Below are 25,610 nucleotides of genomic sequence, written 5' to 3' on the forward strand. Positions count from 1 at the left end.
TAGGAGGAAAAGGCTCCATTCCTTTTAGCAGAGTCATTAATAATTTGTTATCCACATGTTCCAGATGCTCGCAGTCTACGACATTCATTCCTAAATTGGTTCACTCTTGCAATACTATGGGATTCCTTTCCTCTGTGTGTGTGTGTGTGTGTGTGTGTGTGTGTGTGTGTCCACAGCCTCTAATATATAACATTAGAACATTAGCCAGTATAATTATAAACACAAGAATCGTAGCATGTGGGGCTTCCAAGGAACCATCTCAGATCCACCACGTTAAGGTGAAGCATATGGCATCTTAGATACAGAGTGGATCGCATAATCAGGCCAATGAAAGAATAATGACAAAAACAATGAATATCCCTGGCTTCTGTTACACACTGGCTATCTGACCTTGGGTAAAACATGTAACCTCTTTTTTTTTTTTTTTTTGTGAGGCAATTGGGGTTAAGTGACTTGCCCAGGGTCACATAGCTAGTAAGTGTTAAGTGTCTGAGGCTGGATTTGAATTCAGGTCCTCCTGACTACAGGGCCGGTGCTCTATCTACTGAGCCACCTAGCTGCCCCCCAACATGTAACCTCTTATAGCCTACAAATAAGTACAACATAAAATAGAATGTAATGGGTGCTAAGAAGTCCATACCAGGTACTCTAGAGAAATTTAAGCAGCAAGAGAGCGTTTCATTTGGTGGGAACAGAGAAGGCTTACAGAGAATAAGGCTTATGGAGACTACAGCTCAATTGAGGTTTGAAGGAGGAAAAGGACGCCAGTGGACAGAGATGAGGCACTTGAATTCATTAAAACAATGTAAGCATTGAGTACTGTCTCACTTCTAGGTGGTCAGACTTGCAGGAGTTGGGCTCGGTTCCAGAGGTTTAAGTTATTGCAAATAAGCAAAAACTCTTCTGTACATCAAAAGGGATATCCCAGCATCTGAACAGTGACTGTTCAGAATGGGGTCTTTGGCCCTCAGTTGGCCTTAAAAAACTCTCATTTTACAAACAGTTCTGAAAAACTTGCTATGGTTTCCCTGTTCATAGCAGATGAATGGCCGCAAATCAGAAAGGGAGAAGGGGCAACCCTTCCAAGGACATCAGAGAGTGATATCAGACATCCTGGAGTGAGGAAGAAGATGAAAACTAAAACAAAAATAAAAGCAAAAGAGTCAGACAGAGAATTTGAAAAGGCCAGCAATTTAACTGTTATGACAGATCATAAGAGATGGAGCAACAAATAACTCTACACATTTCAATGATTCCTAAGGATATAACTATAAAACATCACTGTATATATTAGGCTGTTAGCCTAACATAAAACCTGAACAATCACTTTGCGAGATCAAGAAAACATCATATTTTATTCATTATCCTTTATTTTCAGAAAGTAGAGAAATAGGTGCTACTTTTTGGTGTCCCAGGGTTTCATACAGTGTTCTGCATAGGGGAGGCATTTAATTAATAAATCTCTAGATAATAATAATGATAATAATATTTATTGAATTAAAATGTTAAATTTTAAGAATTTTTTTTCATCAGACATTTAAGAAAAAAAAAATTTTAATTGGCCAAGATCCCCAGGGTAAGTGACATCTTGCTGTTATCAGCTAACACCTTAGTAATCAGTTGATGCTTTTTGAGAGATCAGTTGACATCTAGCCGGGAGCAAGGACATGACAAGGAATAAAATCATAGAATCTAAGAGGTTTTATGATCACAGAGCACTATATTTGGGAGGAACCTTAGAGGGACACTAGTTTAAGCATTCAGTGAGGCATGAAAGTCATTTATAATTTTCTGGACAAAAGATCATCCAACTTCTACTGAAGGCCTGCGAGTGATAGGGGGGTCTGGTTGGGGAACAAGGTAAGGGTAGATAACTGATGAAAAATGGGGAGAGTCAAGTAGAGGAAAAGAGAACTTATATGAGAGGTGGCAGTCATGTATATAAACTGTCCGTGGGCTGATCCTGTGCTTTTATTCAGATGAGCCATCAGTGATTTCTTCATAGTTCTTTACCCTCTTTTCATCTAGTCTTCACCAAAGTTTTGCTGTTACTAAGAGTTAACACACTCCTGGTGATGTTGACAATGAGTGGAAATGGTCATTGATATTGGCCGTTAATAATTTATCTCTTATCAACATTTCTATCAGAGAAAGCTTGAAACGGTGGGTAGAACTGGTTTAATCATTAATATTGTTTTTTCCCCCTCAATTTCCCAAGTTTATACATCATGATATTGGCAGCTCCTCAATGTAGGGAACTGGCTTGATTATTCTTTAGACTGTGACAGAAAAACACTGCCCAGAATAAGCGGTAAGTGATCTCTTGTTACTTTGGAGATATGTACATATGTCTATGCCTGTGTATATATAATACCATATATACACACATATAGATTTAATAATTAGAGATGTTTGGGGGAAAGAACTAAAATAAGTGATTTTTTCCCTTCCTAGAAATTGATTTCCAGTATTCAAAAAAGTATGTTATATAAGCAGATTTTAAATGACATCCTGTTACAATTTACTTTCTGAGACTTGGTTTGAACTCACTGCCTCTTTAGTTTTTTTACCCAAAATTTTTGTCTTCTCACTCATAAAATGAGGGTATTGGGTTAGAGGGTCTCTATAGTTCCTTCTTGATGTAACCTTCTAAGTTCTACATTCTAAGCTCTGTTCCAGCTCTACTGTTTTATTGTGATCAGTTCGAAGGTCTCTTCCTATTTCATCATCAGCTGTATTGATTGGAAATGCAGTCAGCCATTTTTAAAACAATACAGCAAGTGATTAAGTAACCGGAATCTTTTTGAAATCAGGTATTGAATTTAATTTATTCATTTACCAAGTGTTAATATCCGTTATCCATGAATTTATCAATACCTTTTAGGAAACTATTTTAATTTTCCATCTGTGTTACCTCTTAGGGTTGTCCAAGCTCATTAATCATCTTACAACTTATAAATTCCTTTTATTAATCCTTAACTAACCTCTTGAAAGTGCCCAAAGTGGGCAGCCTGCTGCAAATGGAATGTACCTTTTATGATGTCATAGGCTCCCAACATCATGCCCCTTGCTTAAGTGGACATGGCACTGGACCGGAAAGACAGGAGACATGGGCTTAGTCCCAGCCTTGACACTAATTTAGTACGGCACCTTGTAGGACAAGACACTTTACCTTCTGAGGTCCTTCTGTAACTTATCTAACACCACTTCTGTTTTTATGATCTATGATCGATTTTGCTTCCACCTGCTCTATCTGTTCTTTGGGGTTATGGCAAAGAAATTAGCACCAGGTATTTGTATAGTGTGTATAGAGCAGGTTTCAGGAAACCTGAATGCAAGTAATACTTCTAACACATACTGGCTGTGGGCAACTGGGCAAATCACTAATTTTGCAATACTCTAAGCAATTCTCCAATACTACATGTTTCAGAGAAGGGGTAGACCTACGTTGTTACAGGGAGTTGCCTCAATTTAAATTTTTCTCATACCAATGAAATCAAAGTTTCAGTCCCCAGCCCTGTCTAATTCAGCAATCAAAAAAATTTTTGTTACAGTAATGACTTACATTTTTATTGTGAACTTAATCATGAATAAACACATATTTCTTTTTTAATTCAGTCAGTAAATATTTATTAAGCACTTGATATGTGCCAACTGAAATAGCTAGATGGCACAATGAATAAATTACAGGACCTGAAGCCAGTAAGACTCATCTTTTTGAGTTCAAATCTGGCCTCAGACATTTTCTAGCTATGTGACTCTGGGAAAATCACTTGGCCCTGTTTGCCTCAATTTCCTTTTCAGTAAAATGAGCTAGAGAAGGAAATGTCAAACCACTCCGGTATCTTTGCCAAGAAAACCCCAAATGGGGTCACAAAGAGTTAGACATGATTGAAATGACTGAACAACAACAATAATAACAACACGTGCCAGGCAACGTGCTAGGCTTACAATGATGGAGATTCAAAATGGATAATTGCCCCAATTAAAAAAAAATGTTCAGAATTAAACGAAAAGAATTATAGAAGAGGACATGAAAAATCTGGCAATTTACCACTACTTTGTTAAATTTAATATGTATACTTCTTTTTAAATTTTTATTTTTTATTCTGAATTTAAAAACAAAAAAGGACATTTCCATATACAGAGCAGCAAACAAAAAGAGGATTATATATGACACTATGAATCTCCCATTTCATACTATTTGTTTTTTTAAGTATATAATAAATTCTATATATGACTTTTTTTCCTTTTGCGCGGGGCAATGGGAGTTAAGTGACTTGCCCAGGGTCACACAGCTAGTAAGTGTCAAGTGTCTGAGGCTGGATTTGAACTCAGGTACTCCTGAATCCAGGGCCAGTGCTTTATCCACTGCACCCCCCCTATATATCACTTTTAAAACTGTCCTGCTCATCTGACAAATATACTCATTTCAAACTACAAGGAATAAAGAAGGTTGTATATGAAAATGTCCACTTAAAAAAAAAACATCAAATTGAATACAATTGCTTTATTTGTGTCTTTATTCTTTTGTTCTCTTTAATAAAAAAAATTGTTCTTTTCTATATCTGTAACAAACCATTAATTCTTTCCCTCTCCCCAAGTAGAAACTTTCTTTCATAGTAAATACATAGTCAAGCAAAACAAACCAACACATTGGTCGTGTCTAAGAATGAAAGCCTGATTCTGTATCTGTAGCTCATCACCTCTTAGCCATGAGGTTGGAAGTATCATTGATGGTTTGAAGGCTAGTCATTAATATTATGAAAATTTCACAGTTTTGCCCACCATCTTTACAAAAATTGACCATGTAATAATAGGGCATAAAATTCATAAGCAAATCTAGACAAGCACAAAGATTAAACATATCTTTTACTTGCCCTCTCACGATATAATTATAAGTAATAAGAGGAATTTGAAGGCAATAATAAAAGCTTAAACTGGGTTGATGGTTGAGGGAGTAGAAAGAAAAGGGGAGATGTGGAGTCAGAATCAACAAGCCATGACAAATTATTGCGCATGCACCCCAACCCCAACCCACATTCATTAAACTCCTGTTACCTCCAGGGTCAAATATAAAATCCCTTGTCTTTTAAAGTCCTTCTCAACCTGGCTACTTCCTACTTTTCTAGTCTTTTCATACTTTAGTCTCCTCCATGTACTCCACACTTCAGCTATGCAGGACTTCTTGCTGTTTCTGACTTCCATCATGAGTCAGTTCCAATCGTATATTCTGCTGGAGACGTTGCTTGGTTCCTCATACTTCTAGTACCTTTCCTTCCGTAATTACTCTCTGTTTGTATTGGTGTGTGTTCATGTGTGTAATGTAAGTTGTCTCCCCTATTAGAATGTGAGCTCCTTGACAGTGGGGACTGTGAGTTAGCCAGCTCAGCACAGTGACCTATGCATAGCAAAAACATATGTCAGAGGAGAGACTTGAACTCAGATCATCCTGAACCTGAGGCTGTCTGGCTTCCTATCAGTAAAATCTGGTGGGAATAAGTATTGAATCTGGAGTCAAAAGACTGAGGTTCAGATCTCAGCTTCATATACCTGCCTTATGCACTTAGGGCAGTCACTTGATCTCTGTGGACCTCAGTTTCCTCATTTGTAAAATAAGGGAATCTGACTAAATGGCCTCTGAGACCTTCTAGTTCTATTTTTTTTTTTTTGCGGGGCAATGAGAGTTAAGTGACTTGACCAGGGTCACACAGCTAGGCCTTCTAGTTCTAGATTTATGGTTCTATGATCCACATGTTTCATTCCTTCTGCTTTAAAATCATTGTAACTGCTGTTGTGACTAATAAGACATATATTTGCTTTTTAGCCCTGCTGAAATCAAAGTTCAAATCTGACCCCAGTCACTTAATATCTATGTGATGCTGGGCAAATCACTTCGCTTCTCTTTGCTTTCGTTTACTTAACTGTAAAATGGAAATAATAACAACACCTACCTCACAGGGTTTTTGTGAGGATCAAATGAGATAACATTTACAAAGGAGTGCACAGTGCTTGATTCATAGTAGGCACTATATAAATGCTTAATCCCTCCCCTCTCCTCCCTTTTACTCCCCTCTCTTCCCCCTTCAAAGAAGCTTTCTATATTTAGTAAAACAGTACAACTGTTATCAGGTAGGGATCTGAAAAACATTTTTATTTTTAAAAGATTGGGGACCACAAGCCTAATATCATCCTCTTTTTCTTTAACAGAACGACCAGACAGCCATGAAGGACAGTGGAAAAGATGAAGCCGATTGTAAAGAAGTTAAGGTGGTAAAAAAGAAATTGGTTAGTACCTGTTTATTTTGTTGTTGTTGTTGTTTGTTGTTGTTGTTGAGTTGTTTCAGTCCTGTCTGACTCTTTGGGACTCCATTTGGGGTTTTCTTGGCAAAAATACTGGCATGGTTTGTCATTTCCTTCTTCAGCTCATTTTACAGCTGAGGAACTGAGGCAAACTGGGTTAAGCAACTTGCCCAAGGTCACCCACCGGGCTAAGTAAATGTCTGAGGTCAAATTTGAACTCAGGTGCTCTTGAGCTCTATCCATTGCACCACATAGCTGCTCCATTTTCTTTATCTTTAACCTCAGTGACTCTCATACAAGTGAGGTCAAGGGAGCAGACCATAGAAGCCTGAAAAGGTCTGGGTTTTCAGTCTTCCTTTCAGACAAAACCACACTGGAATTTCCATGAGAATAATAGTGGACATTTTTATAAGGCTTAACATTTATGGCACATTTTGATGTTATTTAACCTTCACAGTACCCTTGCCAGGAAAGCAGGGCAGGAATGATTACCTTTATTTTTACAGAAAAGGAAATTGAGGCCCAGTGGAATGAAGTAACTTTTCTACATTGACATATCAAGTAAGAGCCGCAGAGCAAGGACCCAAGCCCATGTCTCCTAATTCTAAGTCTATTTCTCTTTTCACTAGGCCAAACTGTCTCCAAATAAAAATGAAGGTGATTCTCTTTACTTCCTAACATGAGTCATTCCTTTGGCTTAAGACTTGGAGTCAGTAACACCCGAGTTCAAATACTACCTCATATATGTTCTAGCTGTGCGACTTTAGCTTCTTCATGCTTTCAGTTTCCTCAAGTGATGGCCTCTACAATTCCTCTTGGCATTAAATCTGTGATCCCATGCCATTATTTCCAGGCAACTGCTCTCAAAATCGAGCTGTCTTCCTTCAGAGGAGACTCACATTCGTTCAGACATTGTGGTAGATTTTGTTTTAAATTATATTTTTTGATTAATAAGAATTAATAATTTCCCCTTCAACCCTTTTTTTCTAAATGAGAAAGAAGATAAGTAAAGTGAAACCTTTGTAACAAATAAATATAATCAAACAAGACAATAAGGAGGATTCAGATACAATCCTATTTCAATAACCACACTTTACAGAAAAGGAAACTGATCTCAGAGGGTTCAGTTATCTTGCCCAAGTTCACAGAGTTTGATATAGATGCTGGGCTTCAGACAAGTTCTCCTGAATCCTGGTTCAATGTTCCTTCCACAGTACTCAGGGTAGATTGGGTACCAAGTCTTTAACAATATTGCAAATAGAAATGACCATAAGACCATTTATTCCACCCCCCCCTCCATTTTACAATGGAGGAAACTTATATATGAAGACATATGATAAATTGCCCAAACTCCCACAGCTTATGGTAGCTGTGCAGAGATTTCAACATGAATTTCCTGACCCTGGTCCAGGGCTTTGTCCACTCTTCTCACAATCTCCCTCCAAGTAATGGAGTGTCAGGATTATGCAGGTTCCAGGGAAGATAAATTCTTTTGGAACTCTGATGGGGGGGTGGGGGTGGGGGAATATTCAAGGAACAAATCACCTCCCAATGGAAAAGAGATCCTTCATTTTGGTAAGGAAGAAAAGGGAAGGCAAAGCTGAGTTATTCTGCAATTTTGCTTCTGGCTCTGATTCTATTTTGCAATTTTGCTTCTGGCTCTGATTCTATTTTTAAGGAGGCTACAACTTCCTTGGTATCTTGTTCTAGTTTTAAATAGTATTCACTTTTTACTTTGGAGTTGAGTGAACATGGAATATAATTGTTTTGTACTCAGAAGACCTGGGATTAAATGCTAATTCTCCTGCTTATTGTGTAATCTTGGTTAGTAATTTAGTTTCTCTGAGCTGTAGGTCCTTCATTCACAAAATGAGGTTAATATTTACTTATCCACACTTGTTTACCTCACCTGGTTGTTGTGAAACATCCACCAGGCATGAAATATTTTGGGAGACACTGGGAGAGATGCAAAGACATGGCCCTTGTCTTCATAGTGTTCAAAATCTAGCAGGAATCCAAATGGAAATACATAGTCAGTCAATAAATATTTATCAAGTGACTATTATGTGCCAGGAGCTATGGTAAGTTCTAGGCCACAAAAAATGGCAAAAGACATTCCCTGCTCACAGAGACTTCTCAGTCTAATGGAGAAAACAACATGCAAATGACTATGTACAAATGAGCTATATATGGCATATATTGGAAATAATGAAGAAAAGGCATTAGAATTTTTCTTTCTTTTTTAATTCATAAAAGTATTTTATTGTTTTCCAGTGACATGTATAGAAAGTATTCAACGTGTGTTTTTATAAGATTTTGAATTCCAAAATTTTCTCTTTCCCTCCCTTCCCTCCCCCCTCCCCTAGACAGAAAGCAATCTGATATAGGTTATATACATATATATATATATACACATATATATGTGTGTGTGTGTGTGTGTATAATTTACATATATTTATAATTTTTATATATGTGTACATATTTCTGCATTCATTAGTAATGTTGTGAAAGAAGAATCAGAACAAAAGGCAAAAAGTTCAAAAAAGGAAAAAAACAACAAAAAACGTAGAAACAGTATGGTTCAATCTGCATCCAGATTCCACAGTTCTTTTTTCTGGATATGGAGAACATTTTCCATCATAAGTCCTTTGGAATTGTCTTGGATCACTGTATTGCTGAGAAGAGTTAAGTCCATCACAACTGATCATCACACAGTGTTGTTGATACTGTGTACAATGTTCTCCTGGTTCTGCTCATTTCACTAAGCATCAATTCATGAAAGTTTTTCCAGGTTTTTCTGAAATCTGCCTGCTTATCATTTCTTATAGCAAAATAGCATTCCATTACATTCATATACCACAACTTGTTCAGCCATTCCCCAATTGATAGGCATTCCCTTCATTTTCAATTCTTTGCCACCACAAAGAGAGCTGCTATAAATATTTTTGTACATGTGGGTCCTTTTCCCTTTTTTATGATCTCTTTGGGATACAGATCTAGTAGTAGTATTACTGGGTCAAAGGGTATGCACAGCCCCATAGTCCTTTGGGCATAGTTCCAAATTGCTCTCCAGAATGGTTAGGTCAGTTCACAACTCCACCAGCAATGCATTAGTATTCCAATTTTTTCACAGCTTCTCCAACATTTATTATTTTCCTTTTTTGTCATATTAGCCAATCTGATAGGTGTGAGGTGGTACCTTAGAGTTGGTTTAATTTGCATTTCTCTAATCAATAGTGATTTAGAGCATTTTTTCACATGGCAATAGATAGCTTTGATTTCTTCATCTGAGAACTGCCTGTTCATATCCTTTGACCATTTCTCAATTGGAGAATGACTTGCATTATTATAAATTTGATTTAGTTCCCTATATATTTTTAAAATGAGACCTTTATCAGAAACACTGGCTGTAAAAATTGTTTCCTAGCTTTCTGCTTCCCTTCCAATTTTGGATGCATTGCTTCTGTTTGTACCAAAACCATTTAATTTAATGTAATCAAAATGATCCATTTTGAATTTTATAATATTCTCTATCTCTTGTTTGGTCATAAATTCTTCTCCTTTCCATAGATCTAAAGGGGTAAACTATTCCTTCCTCTTCTAATTTATGTATGATATCACCCTTTATGTCTAAATCATGTACCCATTTTGACCTTATTTTGGCATGTGGTATAAGATGTTGGTTAGTTTCGGCTATACTATCTTCCAGTTTTCCCAGCAGTTTTTGTCAAATAGTGAGTTTTTATCCTAGGAGCTGGAGTCTTTGTGTTTATCAAACAGTACATTACTATAGTCATGTACTACTGTGTCTCCTGTGAAAAGGTACTAGAATTAAGGGAGATCCAGAAAGGTCTCCTAAAGAAGGTAGGATTTTAGCTGTGACTTGAAGGGAGCCTGGGAAGCCAGGAGGTGAAGATGATGCGGGGGACAGCCAAGAGAAATGCTTGTAGTCAGGAGATTCAGTGTCTTCTTGGAGAAGCATAAGAGTTCTAGTGCAGACTCTAGTAAGTATAATGCAGAATAGAGTATAATAAGAACATGAGAAGAGAACAAACTGATAAGTGATATCTGAGGAAAGGAATTTTTAACTTAAGAGATCAGGGAATTATACTTCATGGAGGAAGTAGCTTATCACAAAGGACCTCAAAGTGGAACTAAGCAGGAATTTAGTTGGCAGAGATAGGGAAGTATCAGAGACAAATGAAATAAATGAATGTGAATGTAATTTCTGTAAAATCCTAAGCATTGTACAGGTGTAGTTGCCTGTGAGCTCCTTAAGTGTGAGGAGTGTTTTTCTTCCTTCCTTCCTTCCTTCCTTCCTTCCTTCCTTCCTTCCTTCCTTCCTTCCTTCCTTCCTTCCTTCCTTCCTTCCTTCCTTCCTTCCTTCCTTCCTTCCTTCCTTCCTTCCTTCCTTCCTTCCTTCCTTTTCTCTAGTGCTTAGCACAATACTTAGCACATGTTGCTAAGTTATTTCAATATTGTCTGACTCCTCATGACCCCATTTGGGGTTTTCTTGGCAAAGATATTGAAATGGTTTACCATTTCCTTCCAGCTCATTTTACAGGTGAGGAAACTGCTGCAAATGGGATTAAGTGACTTGCCCAGGGTTACACAGCTAATAAGTGTCTGAGGTCAGATTTGAATTCAGTAAGCCCAGCACTCTATCCACTGTACTACCTAGCCGGACCATGTGGGATATAGTAGTCACTTAATAACTGCTTGTTGGCTAGTAGATCATTATTATTGCAATTATCATTAATACTCATATCACTTCTACTACCAAAAATATTCAGGGAAAAGAGATTCTGGCCACTTAAACTTTTCCGAAAAAATGTGGGTTAGCCAGAAAATCTTTTGGGTTCATCTTTATTATTCAAAATGTTTATATATAAGTCCACTTCCTTATCTTAATCTTATTACCATACATGATCCTATGAGCTTATGAATAATTTTTTTTTCTGATAACTAAGCATCTTAGGGGCTTCATTCTGTGACTAATGAAAACCCGAGAGAGAGAGAGAGAGAGAGAGAGAGAGAGAGAGAGAGAGAGAGAGAGAGAGAGAGAGAGAGTTAGTTAGTTAGTTAGTTTCTGGGCAAATAATAATCAATTTATTAATTAGGCTAGCTAATAATCAGTTAAATTGATGGTCAGTGGCTTCTCTCAGGAAACCAGAGACCCCCCATGGAGACACTGAATTCTTTAAATACCTTTGTAAAAGGGGATGACCCTGACAAGAGGAAATCAACTTATATTGGTGGAGGTTTAATGGGGAGGTGAGCTAGGAATATTTAACTCCACCTGCTGAGAATGTGGCTTTATTATGAAAGAGACTCAGTCCCCTCCAGCAATATGGACAGAAGAATCCATTTTCACCTAGACCACTCTGGTTGGTTTTCTCCTTTATGATCTGGGTCACACTAAATTCTAATGGAGAGGTACAAGGATGGGGCTGTTCTCCTTGGGACAAGAAATCACCTAGACTGGATTCTGTTTATACTCAGAATAAAAGTAAGGTCTCCTAGCTGGGTAGGGTCTGACCCAAGATTGAGGAGCATCTAATCAATCATCCATGTCCTTCAGAGACTGACTAATCTTCTATAGGAGCTGGGCCCTACATGAGGAAATAAAGAGTCTGGATCCTGATTAATAATGGGTTATTAAGGGGCAGCTAGGTGGCGCAGTGGATAGAGCACCGGCCCTGGAGTCAGGAGTACTTGAGTTCAAATCCGGCCTCAGACACTTAACACTTACTAGCTGTGTGACCCTGGGCAAGTCACTTAACCCCAATTGCCTCACTAAAAAAAAATGGGTTATTAAAATAATAGAAAATAATAATTCCTCTCTAATCATTCTTTTTTTTGTTTTGTTTTGTTGGGGTTTTTTTGCAGGGTAATGAGGGTTAAGTGATTTGCCCAAGGTCACGCAGCTAGTAAGTGTCTGAGGTCGGATTTGAACTCTGCTCCTCTTGAATCCAGGGCAGGTGCTTTATCCACTGCACCATCTATCTGCCCCCATAATCATTCCTCTCAATTCTAACCATTATTTCTCATTGTACAGAGCAGTAGATGTAAAAGCTATAGGAGGCTGTCACTTCCTCTCCTTGGGCCCCAGTGCATGGGACATGAGGGGATTGGACTAACTGTTCTCTAAGGCCCTTCCTAGTTCTAGACCTGTGATCATGCCTAGATTAGACTGAATGGATGCTGACCCCAGACCACAACTTGACAGTTCTTTGTTGAACCTGTGCCCAAGTGACTCACATCCAGTCAGAATTGATGTCCCACATGGGGTGTTTATTGTAACAGCAGGTATAAATGCTGAGGCCAGGTAAGATCACTCAGAGCTGTTTGAATTTACTAGGTAAAGCTGCTGGCAAGGCCTGGTCACCTCTTGTCCACTTGGGTGAAGATTTGCTCCTAAGGATAGAAAGCCATAAACTGTATGCCCCAGGATCATCCCTACTATGAGCAAGCCTCAATTGTGGCCCCTCTCAGGCAGAATCTGGTGACTTTCCTGCCCCACTAGCCAGTCAGTCTCAGTGACCAAGACTGCTGGTCTGGGCTTTTAATACAATTTTTAGAAGGGTAATGGGAGGGAAAGGAGTTTTATTTGCAGTACACACACAGGGTAAGCTGGGGGTGGAGTACCTTGGGGCCACCTAAGTTTCTCTAAAAGTTATGCCTAAGAAGGCATGGGCTTAACCAATGCCTTGGGGCCTAGCTAAACTTATCCATATTAACATAAATTATGTTTTAGAGAGTATAAACAATAAGATTATGCTAATTTATATGTTTATTTTAAAAAGGAGTTATTTTGGGGCAGCTAGGTGGCCCAGTGGATAAAGGACTGGCCCTGAATTCAGGAGGAACTGAGTTCAAATCCAACCTCAGACACTTGACACTTACTAGCTGTGTGACCCTGGGCAAGTCACTTAACCCCAACTGTCTCACCAAAAAAAAAAAAAAAGAGTTATTTTGCTAAACATATGTGGGGTTGGGGTGGGGCACATGCCTTACACTTGCATTCACACGTAATATAGAGATTTAGGAATTTAATTAATTAATGGAAACAGCTGATAGGGCAAAGTTCTTTGTTGTGCCCATTTCCTTGCTCTCTGTTTCCATAGTCCAGGCTTTCTGAATGTTTGCTTTTTCATGCTTGATTGACACCATTTTAGTGACAAGGTGTGGCGGGGTCATAAATTTCATAACTTGTTTTGACTTTGCCCTGGATATGAGTTCATTTTCTTGTGAAAATTAATTAATTAATAAAAATAATAAAGGGATAGGGACTGGACCCTATCTAATGGATTTCATTAATAAAGGAAAAACGATGAGGAAATTTCCCTTCCTAATGTGGCTCTGTGACTTCTCTGAAAGTCTTAGAGACTTAGTTGCCTTGATCACCTAAAGGTTGTTATTACCTGCCTAGGGTTATATAGGTAGTAGATGTCAAAACCCAAGTTCTTCAAAAGGTCAAGAATATCAATAGAACTAATGAAAAAAAGTGCAGGAAGGTGGGCTAGCTGTACCAAATCTGAAGCTATATTACAAGGTGGCAGTCATCAAAACTATTTGATACTGGCTAGGAAATAGAGTGGTGGTTCAATGGAATATAGTACATGACTATAGTAATCTGCTGTTTGATAAACACAAAGACTCCAGCTTCTGGGATAAAAACTCACTATTTGACAAAAACTGCTGGGAAAAATGGAAGATGGTATGGCAGAAACTAGGCATAGACCAACATCTTACACCATATATCAAAATAAGGTCAAAATGGGTACATGATTTAGACATAAAGGGTTATACCATATATCAATTAGGAGAGGAAGGAATAGTTTACCCCTTTAGATCTATGGAAAGGAGAAGAATTTATGACCAAACAAGAGATAGAGAATATTATGAAATTCAAAACAGATCATTTTGATTACATTAAATTAAAAGGTTTTGGTACAAACAGAAGCAATGCATCCAAAATTGGAAGGGAAGCAGAAAACTAGGAAACAATTTTTACAGCCAGTATTTCTGATAAAGGCCTCATTTTAAAAATATATAGGGAACTAAATCAAATTTATAATAATGCAAGTCATTTCCCAATTGAGAAATGGTCAAAGGATATGAACAGGAAGTTCTCAGATGAAGAAATCAAAACTATCCATTGCCATGTGAAAAAATGCTCTAAATCACTATTGATTAGAGAAATGCAAATTAAACCAACTCTAAGGTACCACCTCACACCTATCAGATTGGCTAATATGACAAAAAATGAAGATAATAAACATTGGAGAAGCTGTGAAAAAATTGGAACACTAATGCATTGTTGATGGAGTTGTGAACTGATCCAACCATTCTGGAGAGCAATTTGGAACTATGCCCAAGGGGTTATAAAACTGTGCATACTCTTTGACCCAGCAATACCACTACTAGATCTGTATCCCAAAGAGATCATAAAAAAGGGAAAAGGCCCACATGTACAAAAATATTTATAGCAGCTCTCTTTGTGGTGACAAAGAATTGGAAACTGAGGGGGTGCCCATCAATTGGGGAATGGCTAAACAAGTTGTGGTATATGAATGTAATAGGATACTATTGTGGTATAAGAAACAATAAGGAGGCAAATTTCAGAAAAACCTGGAAAAACTGATGAATTGATGCTTAGTGAAATGAGCAGAACCACGGGAACATTGTACACAGTATCAACAACATTGTGTGATGTTCAATTGTGATACTTAGCTCTTCTCAGCAATGCAATGATCCAAGATGATTCCAAAGGACTCATGATGGAAAATGCTCTCCACATCCAGAAAAAAGAACTGTGGAATCTGGGTGCAGTTTAAACTATGCTGTTTCTACTTTTTTCATTTTTTTTTGTTGTTGTTGTTGAGGTTTTCCCCTTTTGTTCTGATTCTTCTTTCACAAGATGACCAATGCAGAAATATGTTTAATGTGATTGTATATATAACATATCAGATTGCTTGCTGTCTTGGGGAGGATGGAGGGAAGAGAGGGAGGGAGAAAAATTTGGAACTAGAAATCTTATAAAATCACATGTTGAAAACCATCTCCACATGTAACTAGAAAATAATAAAATACTTTTATAATAAAAAATTTAAAAAACCCAAACCCAAAACAAACAAAAAACCCAACAAAGAATAAAAATAAATATTGAAAACTAAAACCAAACAAACTAAAAACAAAACCCAACAACAACAAAACAAAAACTCGGGTTCTTCCTGACTTAGAAGCCAGCTAACGTTATCTCTCCTAAAATGATAAAATACCAAGTAATTTAGGGCCTTTATTACTTGGGCTGTAGTTAATCAAGTTTTACATTTATTTTGTTGTTCTCTGTAGAAGGAGCAGTGATACCTAGTTGTATTTAAAAGTGCCCTGGACCACAAGTCAAGACACTTGGATTCTCATCCTGGTTCTCCTGTTACTTATCTTTGCAACCTTAAATAAATCAATTCATGCCTTTAGACCTAAGGGTTTTTTTTTTTTCCAATTCTAAAATGAGAGACTTGGACTAGATAGTTTTTAAAAGTTCTCCTTTCAGCTCTGACGTGATATGTGACAAGGTTCCCCTTACATTTCTGCCACGTTCCAAGGTTCTCCTTCTAACTCTGACATTCTGTGTTCTAACGTCCTTCCAGTTCTAATATTCTATGTTCTAAGGTTCCTTCCAGCTCTTCCGGTTCCATGCTTTAAGGTATCTTCCAGTGCTAACCTTTGATGTTGTAAATAAGGCTTCTTCTGACCCTGACATTGTGTTCTAAGCTTATCCTATAAACTTGCTAACTTAAATTGGTGCAGTGGCAGTCAAGAAGAAATTGAGGCAGCTGAATCAAGAAACATCATGAATCTGTTCCTTTTTTCTCCTCTCCCCCCTCTCTCCTGTTACCCCCATCCCACCCTGTGGGACAATTCTAAGATAAGGAAGAATGAAAAATACTGTGCTCTCTCTCTCTCTGTGCCTTTCTTTCTCTCTCTCTCTCTCCCCCTCCCTCCCTCCCTCTATCTATACTAACAATCTTTATAGTTTTGAGTTTTAATCTTCATCCCTCCTTCCCTCCCTCCCCTACCCCCTCCCTCCCCTACCCCCTCCCTGAGGTAGTAAGCAATTAGATATGGGCTATACATGTACAAATATGTAAAACATTACCATATTAGTCATTTCATACCTAAAAAAAAGACTTGAATCAAAGAAAAAAGATGAAAGAAAGTGAAAAATAGTGTGTTTCAGTCTGTGTTCTATCAATACAGTCCTTTCTTTGGAGGTGGATAGTATGTTTCATCAATAGTCCTTTGGGATGGTCTTGAATCATTGTATTGTTGAGAATAGTTGAGTCATTCACAGTTCTTTATCAAACAATATTGCTGTCACTGTGCACAATGTTCTCTTGGTTCTGCTCACTTCACTATACATCAGTTCATACAAGTCTTTCCAGTCCTTTCTGAAATAATTTCTTATATAGCTCTCTCTCTTAAAACCCACTATAAATCAAGGAGGGTGAGCCAGGAGAGAAGAGAAAGAACCCCATGTATACAACAAGTTCTTCTGAAATGCATAGACTCATAGGCCTTTTACTCCCCCCAGTATTTAAGAAGGAAGAGGTTCTTTGCCCAGTTTTTCTAGAATAACCTGCTTGTTGGTTACTGATTTCACTAAGGGGAGAGTACTCACTAAGTACATTCTATTTGCTTTCCCAGAGAGACAGGCTGAAGACTAAATAAGGCACCAGGGCCCTTTAAAAATCACTTGTCTATATTTCCTTAGGGCAAGTAGGTGGGGGAAGAAATGGGGAAGGAAGAGAGGGTTGTTCCAGGAGAGCACTGTACAGAGAGAAAAGGGAACAAGCCACTAAGAGGAGTTTTTCATCATAAGTCCCACCTATGGGTCTGCTCATTAGAAAGGAAAGAAAAGTGAGGACAAGAGAAAACCACCTGGGAAAGTTGTCATTAGAGCCCGTGGGGCTGTCAGCGGGACTCATCATCTGGGAGCTGTTGCAAAAGGAACAGACCCTGGGCTGGGGCTAGGAACTTAGTGGGCAGGGAGGTCAGCTCCTTAGCAGTTAGTTACTGGGCTGCTGTTTTCAAACTCACTGGAGGGCTGGCGGGCAGTCAGTGGGAGCAAGGAGTTCTTATATAAGCAACAACTTCTGACACAGAGGCAGAGATGGAGATTCAGCCAAGTCCTAGCTGGCTGACTGTCAGTTTCTTTATAAATTGTGGCTGCCAGAGCCCAAAGGAGGCTGGGACGTGACCGTGGAGTTGGCCTGTGACTTTCTAAACCTTTCTGATTTCTGGTGGGTTTTAAGAGAGAGCAGCTTTTCATTTTGACTCATCTCAGAAGGGTCTGTGGGAATGGGATGGGAGACAGGAGAAGAGAGAAAGAGAACAGAAAAATCATTACAGAGTGTAGAGAAAATAACATTGGATACAGAGAATCTGAAGACTTGGGGTTAAATTCTGGCTTTGATATTTACTTATTTGTAAGACTTTAGTTACTTCCCCTGTCTGGGAATCAGGTGTCTCCTCTCCAAAATAAGGATGTTAAATTTATTTTAGAAGGCCCCTTCCCCATCTATGTCCAATGATCAGATGGTTCCATGAGTGGCCACTCTCTTCTTCACCAATTCTTGGAACCTGATATACACAGATATTGGTGGTGCTAGTAGTGGGGATGAGAATGGAATGGGTAAGTAGAGGCACAAATAATAGTATAAATAACAGCAGTCCCTGAATACTTCAGTGATCTATGATTTCTTAATCAAGAAGGTAGTTCTTGCATCCCTGTTCACTGCTTTCCACCTTTAGTAGATGGTATCCTAGGTCACTGACTAAAAAGATTCATCCTATGTGGCCAGAGTTCAGGTGATGAGCCTCTATCTCTATGTAGGCTGGTTTTGGGATGACACACACACAGTCCATCACACAGATATTTTTTGTACATATAGATCTTTTTCTTATTATGTTGTTGTTTTTGTTGTTGTTTTTTGAAGTATGAGCAAGGCCAGTAGTGGTATAGCTGGATCAAAGGGTTTTCACAAGTCAGTAACTTTTGGGAGCATAATTTCAAAATGCTTTCCAGAATGCCTGGATGTCTTCCAACATTTGACATTTTTCTCTTTTTCATCTTTGTCAATCTGATGGTTGTGATGTAGAACCTCAAAGTTATTTTAATTTACATTTATCTAAATATTAGGAATTTAGAACCTTTTTCATATGATTGTCAATAGCTTAGACTACCTTTGAAAACTGCCTGTTCATACCTAGTGAAGAATGATTCTTAGGTTTATAGATTTAATTCAATTTCTTATATATCTTGGACATGAGACCTTTATCAGAGAAATTTGCTTCAAAAATTTTTTCCAAGTTATTCTTCCCTTTTAATTTTAGCTATGTTAGATTATGCAAAAGTGTTTAATTTTTCAAAAAAAGTGTTTAAATTTTATATAATGAGAATTGTCCATTTTATCTTGTTTAGTCACAAACTATTCTCCTAACCATTGATCTGAAAGGTAATTTGTTCTTTGCTTTTCTAAATTTGTTTATGATATGACCTGTCATGTAGCCATTTAGAGTTTATCTTGGTATATGCTACAAGGTATTAGTCTAAACCTCAATTTTTTCAGACTATTTTCCTTTCAGGTTTTGTTGAATAGTGAATCCTTCCCCCAGGAACTGGGCACTTTGAGTTTATAGAACATTGTGATACTGTGTTTATTTGCTCTTGCATATTGTGTACTTTTCTGTTAGACCCTCCCCCATTCTTCACATCTATGTCTGTCTCTTTTAGATGTTTTCCCCCCTGATATTTTCAGGATGTATTCTCCACAAGAGAATTGAAGTTGGAGGATCATCTCTCTTCATTGTCATTTATTTTCTGAGTGACCTTGAACAAGTCATTTCTACTTTGATGGGCCTCAGTTTCCTTGTTACTAAAACAAGTAGTTGGACTAGATAACCTCTAAGATCTCTCTTTAACTCTAAAGCTCTTATCCCATGGATGCTTGGTTTGACAGGTATGTTTATTTTGGCAACTTTTGCTCTGTGCTGCTGGATAAATTTCCAAAAAGATTATAAGTGTTTATAATCCCAACAGTAATGGATTAATTTCTCTGCAACCCTGCCAACAGTAAATTTCATTGCTTTTAGTTCTTTTTGTTCATTTGAAGGTTGGGAGGAGGTATAGCAACACTTTTAAAATTTGTGTTTCTTTGACTTGGTGAGGATGAGCATTTTTTTTCCCAAATTATGAATAATGTGTCTTTCCTCTTTTGGATAGCATCTGCTCATATCCCTTGACCATTGTCAATTTATCCATTATGTACTCATGGAGATAACCTTTGGTCCTCAGTGGCAATGGTAGCAAGATAGAGGGCAAACTCTAGGAAGTCCTACCATGCTGAGAAGGCTTCATGAATGGATCCAGTGATGGATCATGTGGCTATCTTCCAGGACCTGGCCCAGCTAAATGTGGATGGTTTCATCACTGCCTTGCTCACCAGATAATAAAATTTTTTGGCCAGAGCAACTCATTAAAACACTAATAGGATATGAAGAGATTATCATCTCTGTTGCTTTATGTGCCAACAGAGGTGAAATGACAGCTCATTTAAAATCTTGTATCATGTAATTGCAAAATGTTATGACTAGGAGGAACCTATTTTTCCAGTTAATCAAAACTTCCTTATCCTGAGGCCCATTCCTCCAGGATCGTGATCTCTGATTATCTAGGTGAAAGTTTGGTAATGCATTATAAGGTGTCCATGCCCCATGAGAAATAGAAGATAAAAACATTTGTTTTCCCCCTTTTTTTAAAGAATAAAATGGTAGTTTATTTAGGGGTAAGGGAAGGGAAACCATGAAAGAAATCCTTGGACTTCTCATGGGGAGATAGGCACAAAGCACGTGGCTCAGAGGTACCAATCTCCTTTCCCTTTTTCTTTAAAGGGAGAAAGGTAGGAAGGAAAGAAGGTAAATTTTCATTAATTGAAAAATAATAAAATTTAATACAGAAAAAGAAATATGGGATCTCTGAGAAAATGCCTTAACTTGATGGTCAGGTTTTCATGAGATTAGATATTTGGAAGGAGGGAAATATCATATAGTAACCTCTTCCTTCACAATAATGATGATAATGATGATGAAGGAGGAGGAGGAGAAGAAGGAGAAGATAAAGGAAAAGGAAAACAGATAAGAAATACTTTAGGAACTCTGTGTCCAAAGGATGGCTGCAAACAGCAAAATCATAGAATGAAAGCTAGACCTTAGCAGCTAGACAATCCAAACTCTTCATTTTGCAGATGGGGAAACAGAGTTAAAGAAACCTTAAGTAACTTGCCCCCAGATCACACAGGCAGTTTGGTGTGGGAATTGAATGCAGATCTTCTTGACTTCTAGTATAATTCCTATCTACTAGTTGTGCTGCTTCAAGCATCTATAACAGGTCAAGGAGTAACTCATTTCTAGTTTCTCCAACAGCATTGCCCCTTCCCCGGTGTGCTCATGCTTGTGTGTGTGTGTGTGTGTGTGCGCGCGCGCACACACACACACACACACTCATACCATAAAAACTTAACATTAATGTTCACTGCTTCCATAAGAACACTGTCCTATAAAACCACCGGTGTTGGTCTAGACTGCTTGGCTCCTACTAAATGATGGTATGACTTTACCTAAGTCATTTCCCCTTTTCAGTCTCCAGAGTTCTCATTTGAGAAATTAGAAAGTTTGATTAGAAAGCTTCTAACCTTCCTCAAAGAAAGGAAGAAAGGAAGAAGGGAGGGAGGGAGGACCAAAAGGAGGGAGGGAGAGAGGGAGGGAGGGAGAGAGAGAGAGAGAGAGAGAGAGAGAGAGAGAGAGAGAGAGAGAGAGAGAGAGAGATTGATTGATTGAGAGTGAGCTTGTACTTGGATTTCTGATTCCTGAGATGACTATTCCCCTCTTGAGGTCTTAACTTGTCATTACAACTGGTTGGATATAATTATTCTAGAAAAAGTGGCCCCATATCCTGTTCAGCAGGAGTGTGCACATTTCCTGTTCAGGTCCTTCCTCCCTTCCTGTGGACTCTGCCTTCTTGCTAAGTGTGGGAGAGCGCCTTATTTATTTTGCTGTCACTTTCTATTTCTTGTCCCAGGAAGCAGTATTTCTGGGATAATTGCTGAGTTTAGAAATCAGCTACTAAAGTCGGTACGATCCTCCATCTTTCTTAAAACAAACAAACATTTACTACATGGATTACTCTGCACAGAGATTAGCTCCACTTGCACTTGGCACCAGAGGGGAACAAGACAGTATGCCAGATAGGCAGCAGCCTGAATGTGAACACCTGATGAAAAGAATTCCAAGTGTGAGAAAAAGAAAGGTAAAGAAATCTACTTCTGCAGGATTTCAGGAGCTGTGCTAGTAGGTGTGTGGCTCCTGGAGCCTGGAGCCTGGAGCCTCAGTTCTTGGAACACTTTCTGGTAGCCTGGGAGTGAGAGGGAGCTGGGAACTCAATTACCCTTTCCTGGAAGTTAGGATTTCTCTGAAGTTTTCTCTAATCCCCCTTCCCCCTCCTCTTCTTCTACCCTTTCCCAAGGACCAAAGGTCTCACTGCTGCTTTTCCTCTTAAGATTCTGGGACAGAAAGGATTTTTCTCCATTCTCTATTTTAAAAAGAAAAAGTCACAGGGAATTGATTTATAACTTACCTGGCTAAGCTCTTTGAGGGCAGGGGACTGATTTATATCTTGTATCTTCTCCACCCTTCCTTTTCCCCACCTAGCATAGTGCCTGGCACCTACTTAATCAGTGCTTAATAGCAGTTTGTTCATTGATTTGACTTATGGTGGGGGGGAGGCCAAATGCACAGATACACACAATTTCACAAGGCAGAATGTGACAGAAACAAAGGAGAGATCCAGACAAAATACTTAAAAGCAACTTGAGGAAGGCAAAATCTTTGTGTGCTGGATGGAGGCTGTACAATCAAGGAAGGCTTAATGTAGGAGGTTTGCCTGATCTAGGGCTTGAAAGAAGAGAAGAATTGTATCAAATATTGGGCTCCAGGAATGAGAAATAGAAAGCTGGGGGGAGACCATATAGTACCCCAACCAGGTTAGCGATTAGTTATTAGTCCAGTTTGGTGGGAATATAGAGTGCACTGGGAAGCAAAATATGAAATAAGGCTGATATTTTATCATAAATGTGATAGGGATTCAGTGTCTTGTTTCGATGGAGACATTGATGTGATCATGCTTGTGCATTAGGAAGAATCTTATTGCTGATATAGAAGGGATGATCAAAGAGGAGGAAAACTGCATGTAGGAAAAACAGGAGGTTGGTAAAAGAACAACGATGATCTAACACCAGTAATTCAAATATAGTCTTTTAATATAGTCTTATGGTTTCAGAATATTTTTGTATAAAGCATTTCATTTGATTTTGACAATAATCCTAAGGGGCACACAAGGAAAATTTATTTTCTTCATATGACATGAGAAAATTGAGGCTTAGAATGGTCAGATGACTGACCAAAGGTCCCAGAGCTATATTGTTGTTATAGAATGCAGGTCTAACTCTGTCTAGTATTATTATCACATCACATTTAAGTACCATTCTATAATGGCATCAGAGTACAAGAATTCTATATTAAAGAGAATCATAGTGGGCAGGGGTATGGAGAAAGGAAGTCCTTTAGGCCCATACAAAGTTGTTCCTAGTCAAAACTATCAAGTCCTGGTTGTCTTCAATCTCTGAACCTCCACATTTTGGTCCCTTTCCCCATGGTACCATGAACTGCGTAACTTAATGTACTGTGCACCGTGTACCCTGTAATATACTATGTACCGTGTACCATACATTCAATGTGTACTATACCGGGTAATGTGTAACATGTAACTTACTGTGTAGTGTGTATCATGTACCATGTATCATGTTCATGTACCATTCTGTATAATGTGCCTTTCAGGGGATATTATCAATAAGATAATATCAATAAGCTCAGATAAAATAAAATATTCATTTATGTTTTTAAGAGATCTAAGACAAGAAAAAAATCAAGGATTTGGTTATCATAAATACAAAGGACCTGGGAAGGAAAATGTACCATGTACCATGAACTGTGTAACATGTACCGTGTACCATGTACGTGTAATCTACCATATACTGTGTAATGTGTACCATGTACCATATAACATGTCACGTACCATGTACTGTGTATAGTGTACCATGTAATGTACTGTGCACCATGTACCCTGTAATGTACAATGTAACATACCGTGTACCATACGTTTAACATGTACCATTTACTGTACCAGGTAATGTGTAACTTACTGTGTACCATGTATCGTGTCCATGTACCATGTACAATGTGCCATGTGCCATGTAATACATCGTGGACCATGTACCATGTACCATTCTGTGTAATGTGCCTTTCAGGGGATATTATCAGTAAGATAATATCAATAAGCTCAGGTAAAATAAAATAAAATAGTCATTTGTGTTTTTAAGAAATCTAAGACAAGAAAAAAAAGAAAGGATTTGGTTATCATAAATACAAAGGACCTGGGAAGGAAAATGTAACATGTACTATGTACTGTGTACATGTAATATACTATATACTGTGTACCATGTACCATACTTTAATGTGTACTGTGTATTGTACCATGTAATGTGTAATGTGTAACTTACTGTATACCATGTATCATGTACCATGTAACATACTGTGTAACGTGCCTTTCCAGAGACAAAATTCTGTAGGGCTGCAAAATTCTGAACTGCCATGATGGGGATAACAACCCCATGATTGGCATTATTCTAGGATATTTGTATATGTTTTGACCTATATTCAGATGATATCAGTTCTTTCTCTGGAAGCAGTTAGCATTTTTCATCATGAATCCTTTGGGATTATTTTGGGTCATTATATTGCTGAGAATAGCAAAGTCATTAACAGTTTTTCATCATATAATATTGCTGTTACTGTATACAATGTTCTCCTGGTTCTGCCTAGTTCACTTTGTATCAGTTTGTGTAAGTCTTTCCAGGTTTTTGTGAAACCATCCCACTTGTCATTTCTTATAGCATAATAATATTTCATTACAATAATATACCACAATTTGTTCAGCCATTCCTCAATTGACAGGGATTCCCTCAATTCCCAATTCTTAGATGACACAAAAAGAGCTACTATAAATACTTTTGTACAAATAGATTCTCCCCTCCCCCTTGCCCCACCTTTTTGGATCTCTTTGGGATACAGAACTAGTAGTGGTATTACTAAATCAAAGGATAGGAACAATCATTTATTAAGAGCCTACTATGTGCCAGACACTGTGCCAAGAACTTTATAAATATTATCTCATTTGAAGACAATATACTGTGATGAAAATAACCTTGAACTGGGAGTCAGTAGACCTAGTGGCCAATTCAGTGTGTTCCACAGGCCGACTGTAACCTTATGTAAACCACTTCCTTTCTTTGAACATCAATGCTCTCATTCATAAATGAGGGGGCTGGACAACATGTTATCAAAGGTCCTTTCTAGTTCTGGTATCTGGGGCTAAAGAGAATGAAGTAAAAGATGATTGAGGCTTTAAATCAGGTAAATTACAATGCCCTGAACAGAAATAGGGAGTTTAAAAAGAATAGGTCTAGGGAGAAAAATGAGTTTAATTTTGAACATATTCAATAAGGTGGAACTGTCCAGTAATTGGGGAGATGAAATCAGAATTGAGGAGGGATATGAGTTGCCTATGGGCTGGAACCCATAAATTTAAGAGTCATCTGAGAAAAGATGAATTCATGGGAAATTCTGAGATCACCAGCAGAGAGTGTACAGAGAGAAGAGAAGAGGGCACTGGGCAGAGGAAAAAGAATCAAGAAGCATTTATTAAGTAGCATAGCACAGTATGCATTTCAGTGTACCACTCTACTGTGAGCCAACAGAGAAAGTACTCCTAGGATTCTAGGGATATGCAATCAACCCACTGATCCATAAACATTTGTTTAGTGTGTTCCAGGCACTGTGTACTAAGAGCTGAGAATTAAAAAGAAAAAGGAAAGAAAAAAAGAGCAAAAACAACTTCTGATCTCAAGGTGCTTGCATTCGAATAGACAAGACAACATTTATTTAAATATTTGCATTTAAGATCCACAGAGAACCATGGGAAGGTAATCCTCAAGGGAAAGGCTGTAGCAGATGAGAAGAGCAGGAAAAGTCATTTACAGAAGGTGCTATTTGAGTCGAGTCTTCCTAGAGGAAGACAGATTATGGAGGAAGAACAGTCCAGGCGTGGGGGTGGGGGGAGGTATAGC

At 38.2% G+C, this 25,610-nt stretch overlaps 1 protein-coding gene across 4 annotated transcripts in view; it reads left to right on the plus strand.

Moving 5' to 3' along the window:
* SLC2A9 (solute carrier family 2 member 9) overlaps window positions 1-25,610 on the plus strand; it is a 310,297-nt gene that overhangs the window by 494 nt on the left and 284,193 nt on the right. The window contains exons 1-2 of one of the 4 annotated variants that reach the window (XM_043972627.1): window positions 2,234-2,311; window positions 6,211-6,288. In XM_043972627.1, coding sequence (XP_043828562.1) covers window positions 6,226-6,288 — 63 coding nt within the window. In that variant the 5' untranslated portion in view covers window positions 2,234-2,311; window positions 6,211-6,225. Of the gene's footprint in view, window positions 1-2,233; window positions 2,312-6,107; window positions 6,133-6,210; window positions 6,289-21,420; window positions 21,677-25,610 lie in introns of those variants that run through there. The other 3 variants (XM_043972629.1, XM_043972628.1, XM_043972626.1) reach the window with 3 other exon arrangements.

Source organism: Dromiciops gliroides, chromosome 6 (genome assembly GCF_019393635.1).
Source record: "Dromiciops gliroides isolate mDroGli1 chromosome 6, mDroGli1.pri, whole genome shotgun sequence".
NCBI classification, from domain to species: domain Eukaryota; kingdom Metazoa; phylum Chordata; class Mammalia; order Microbiotheria; family Microbiotheriidae; genus Dromiciops; species Dromiciops gliroides.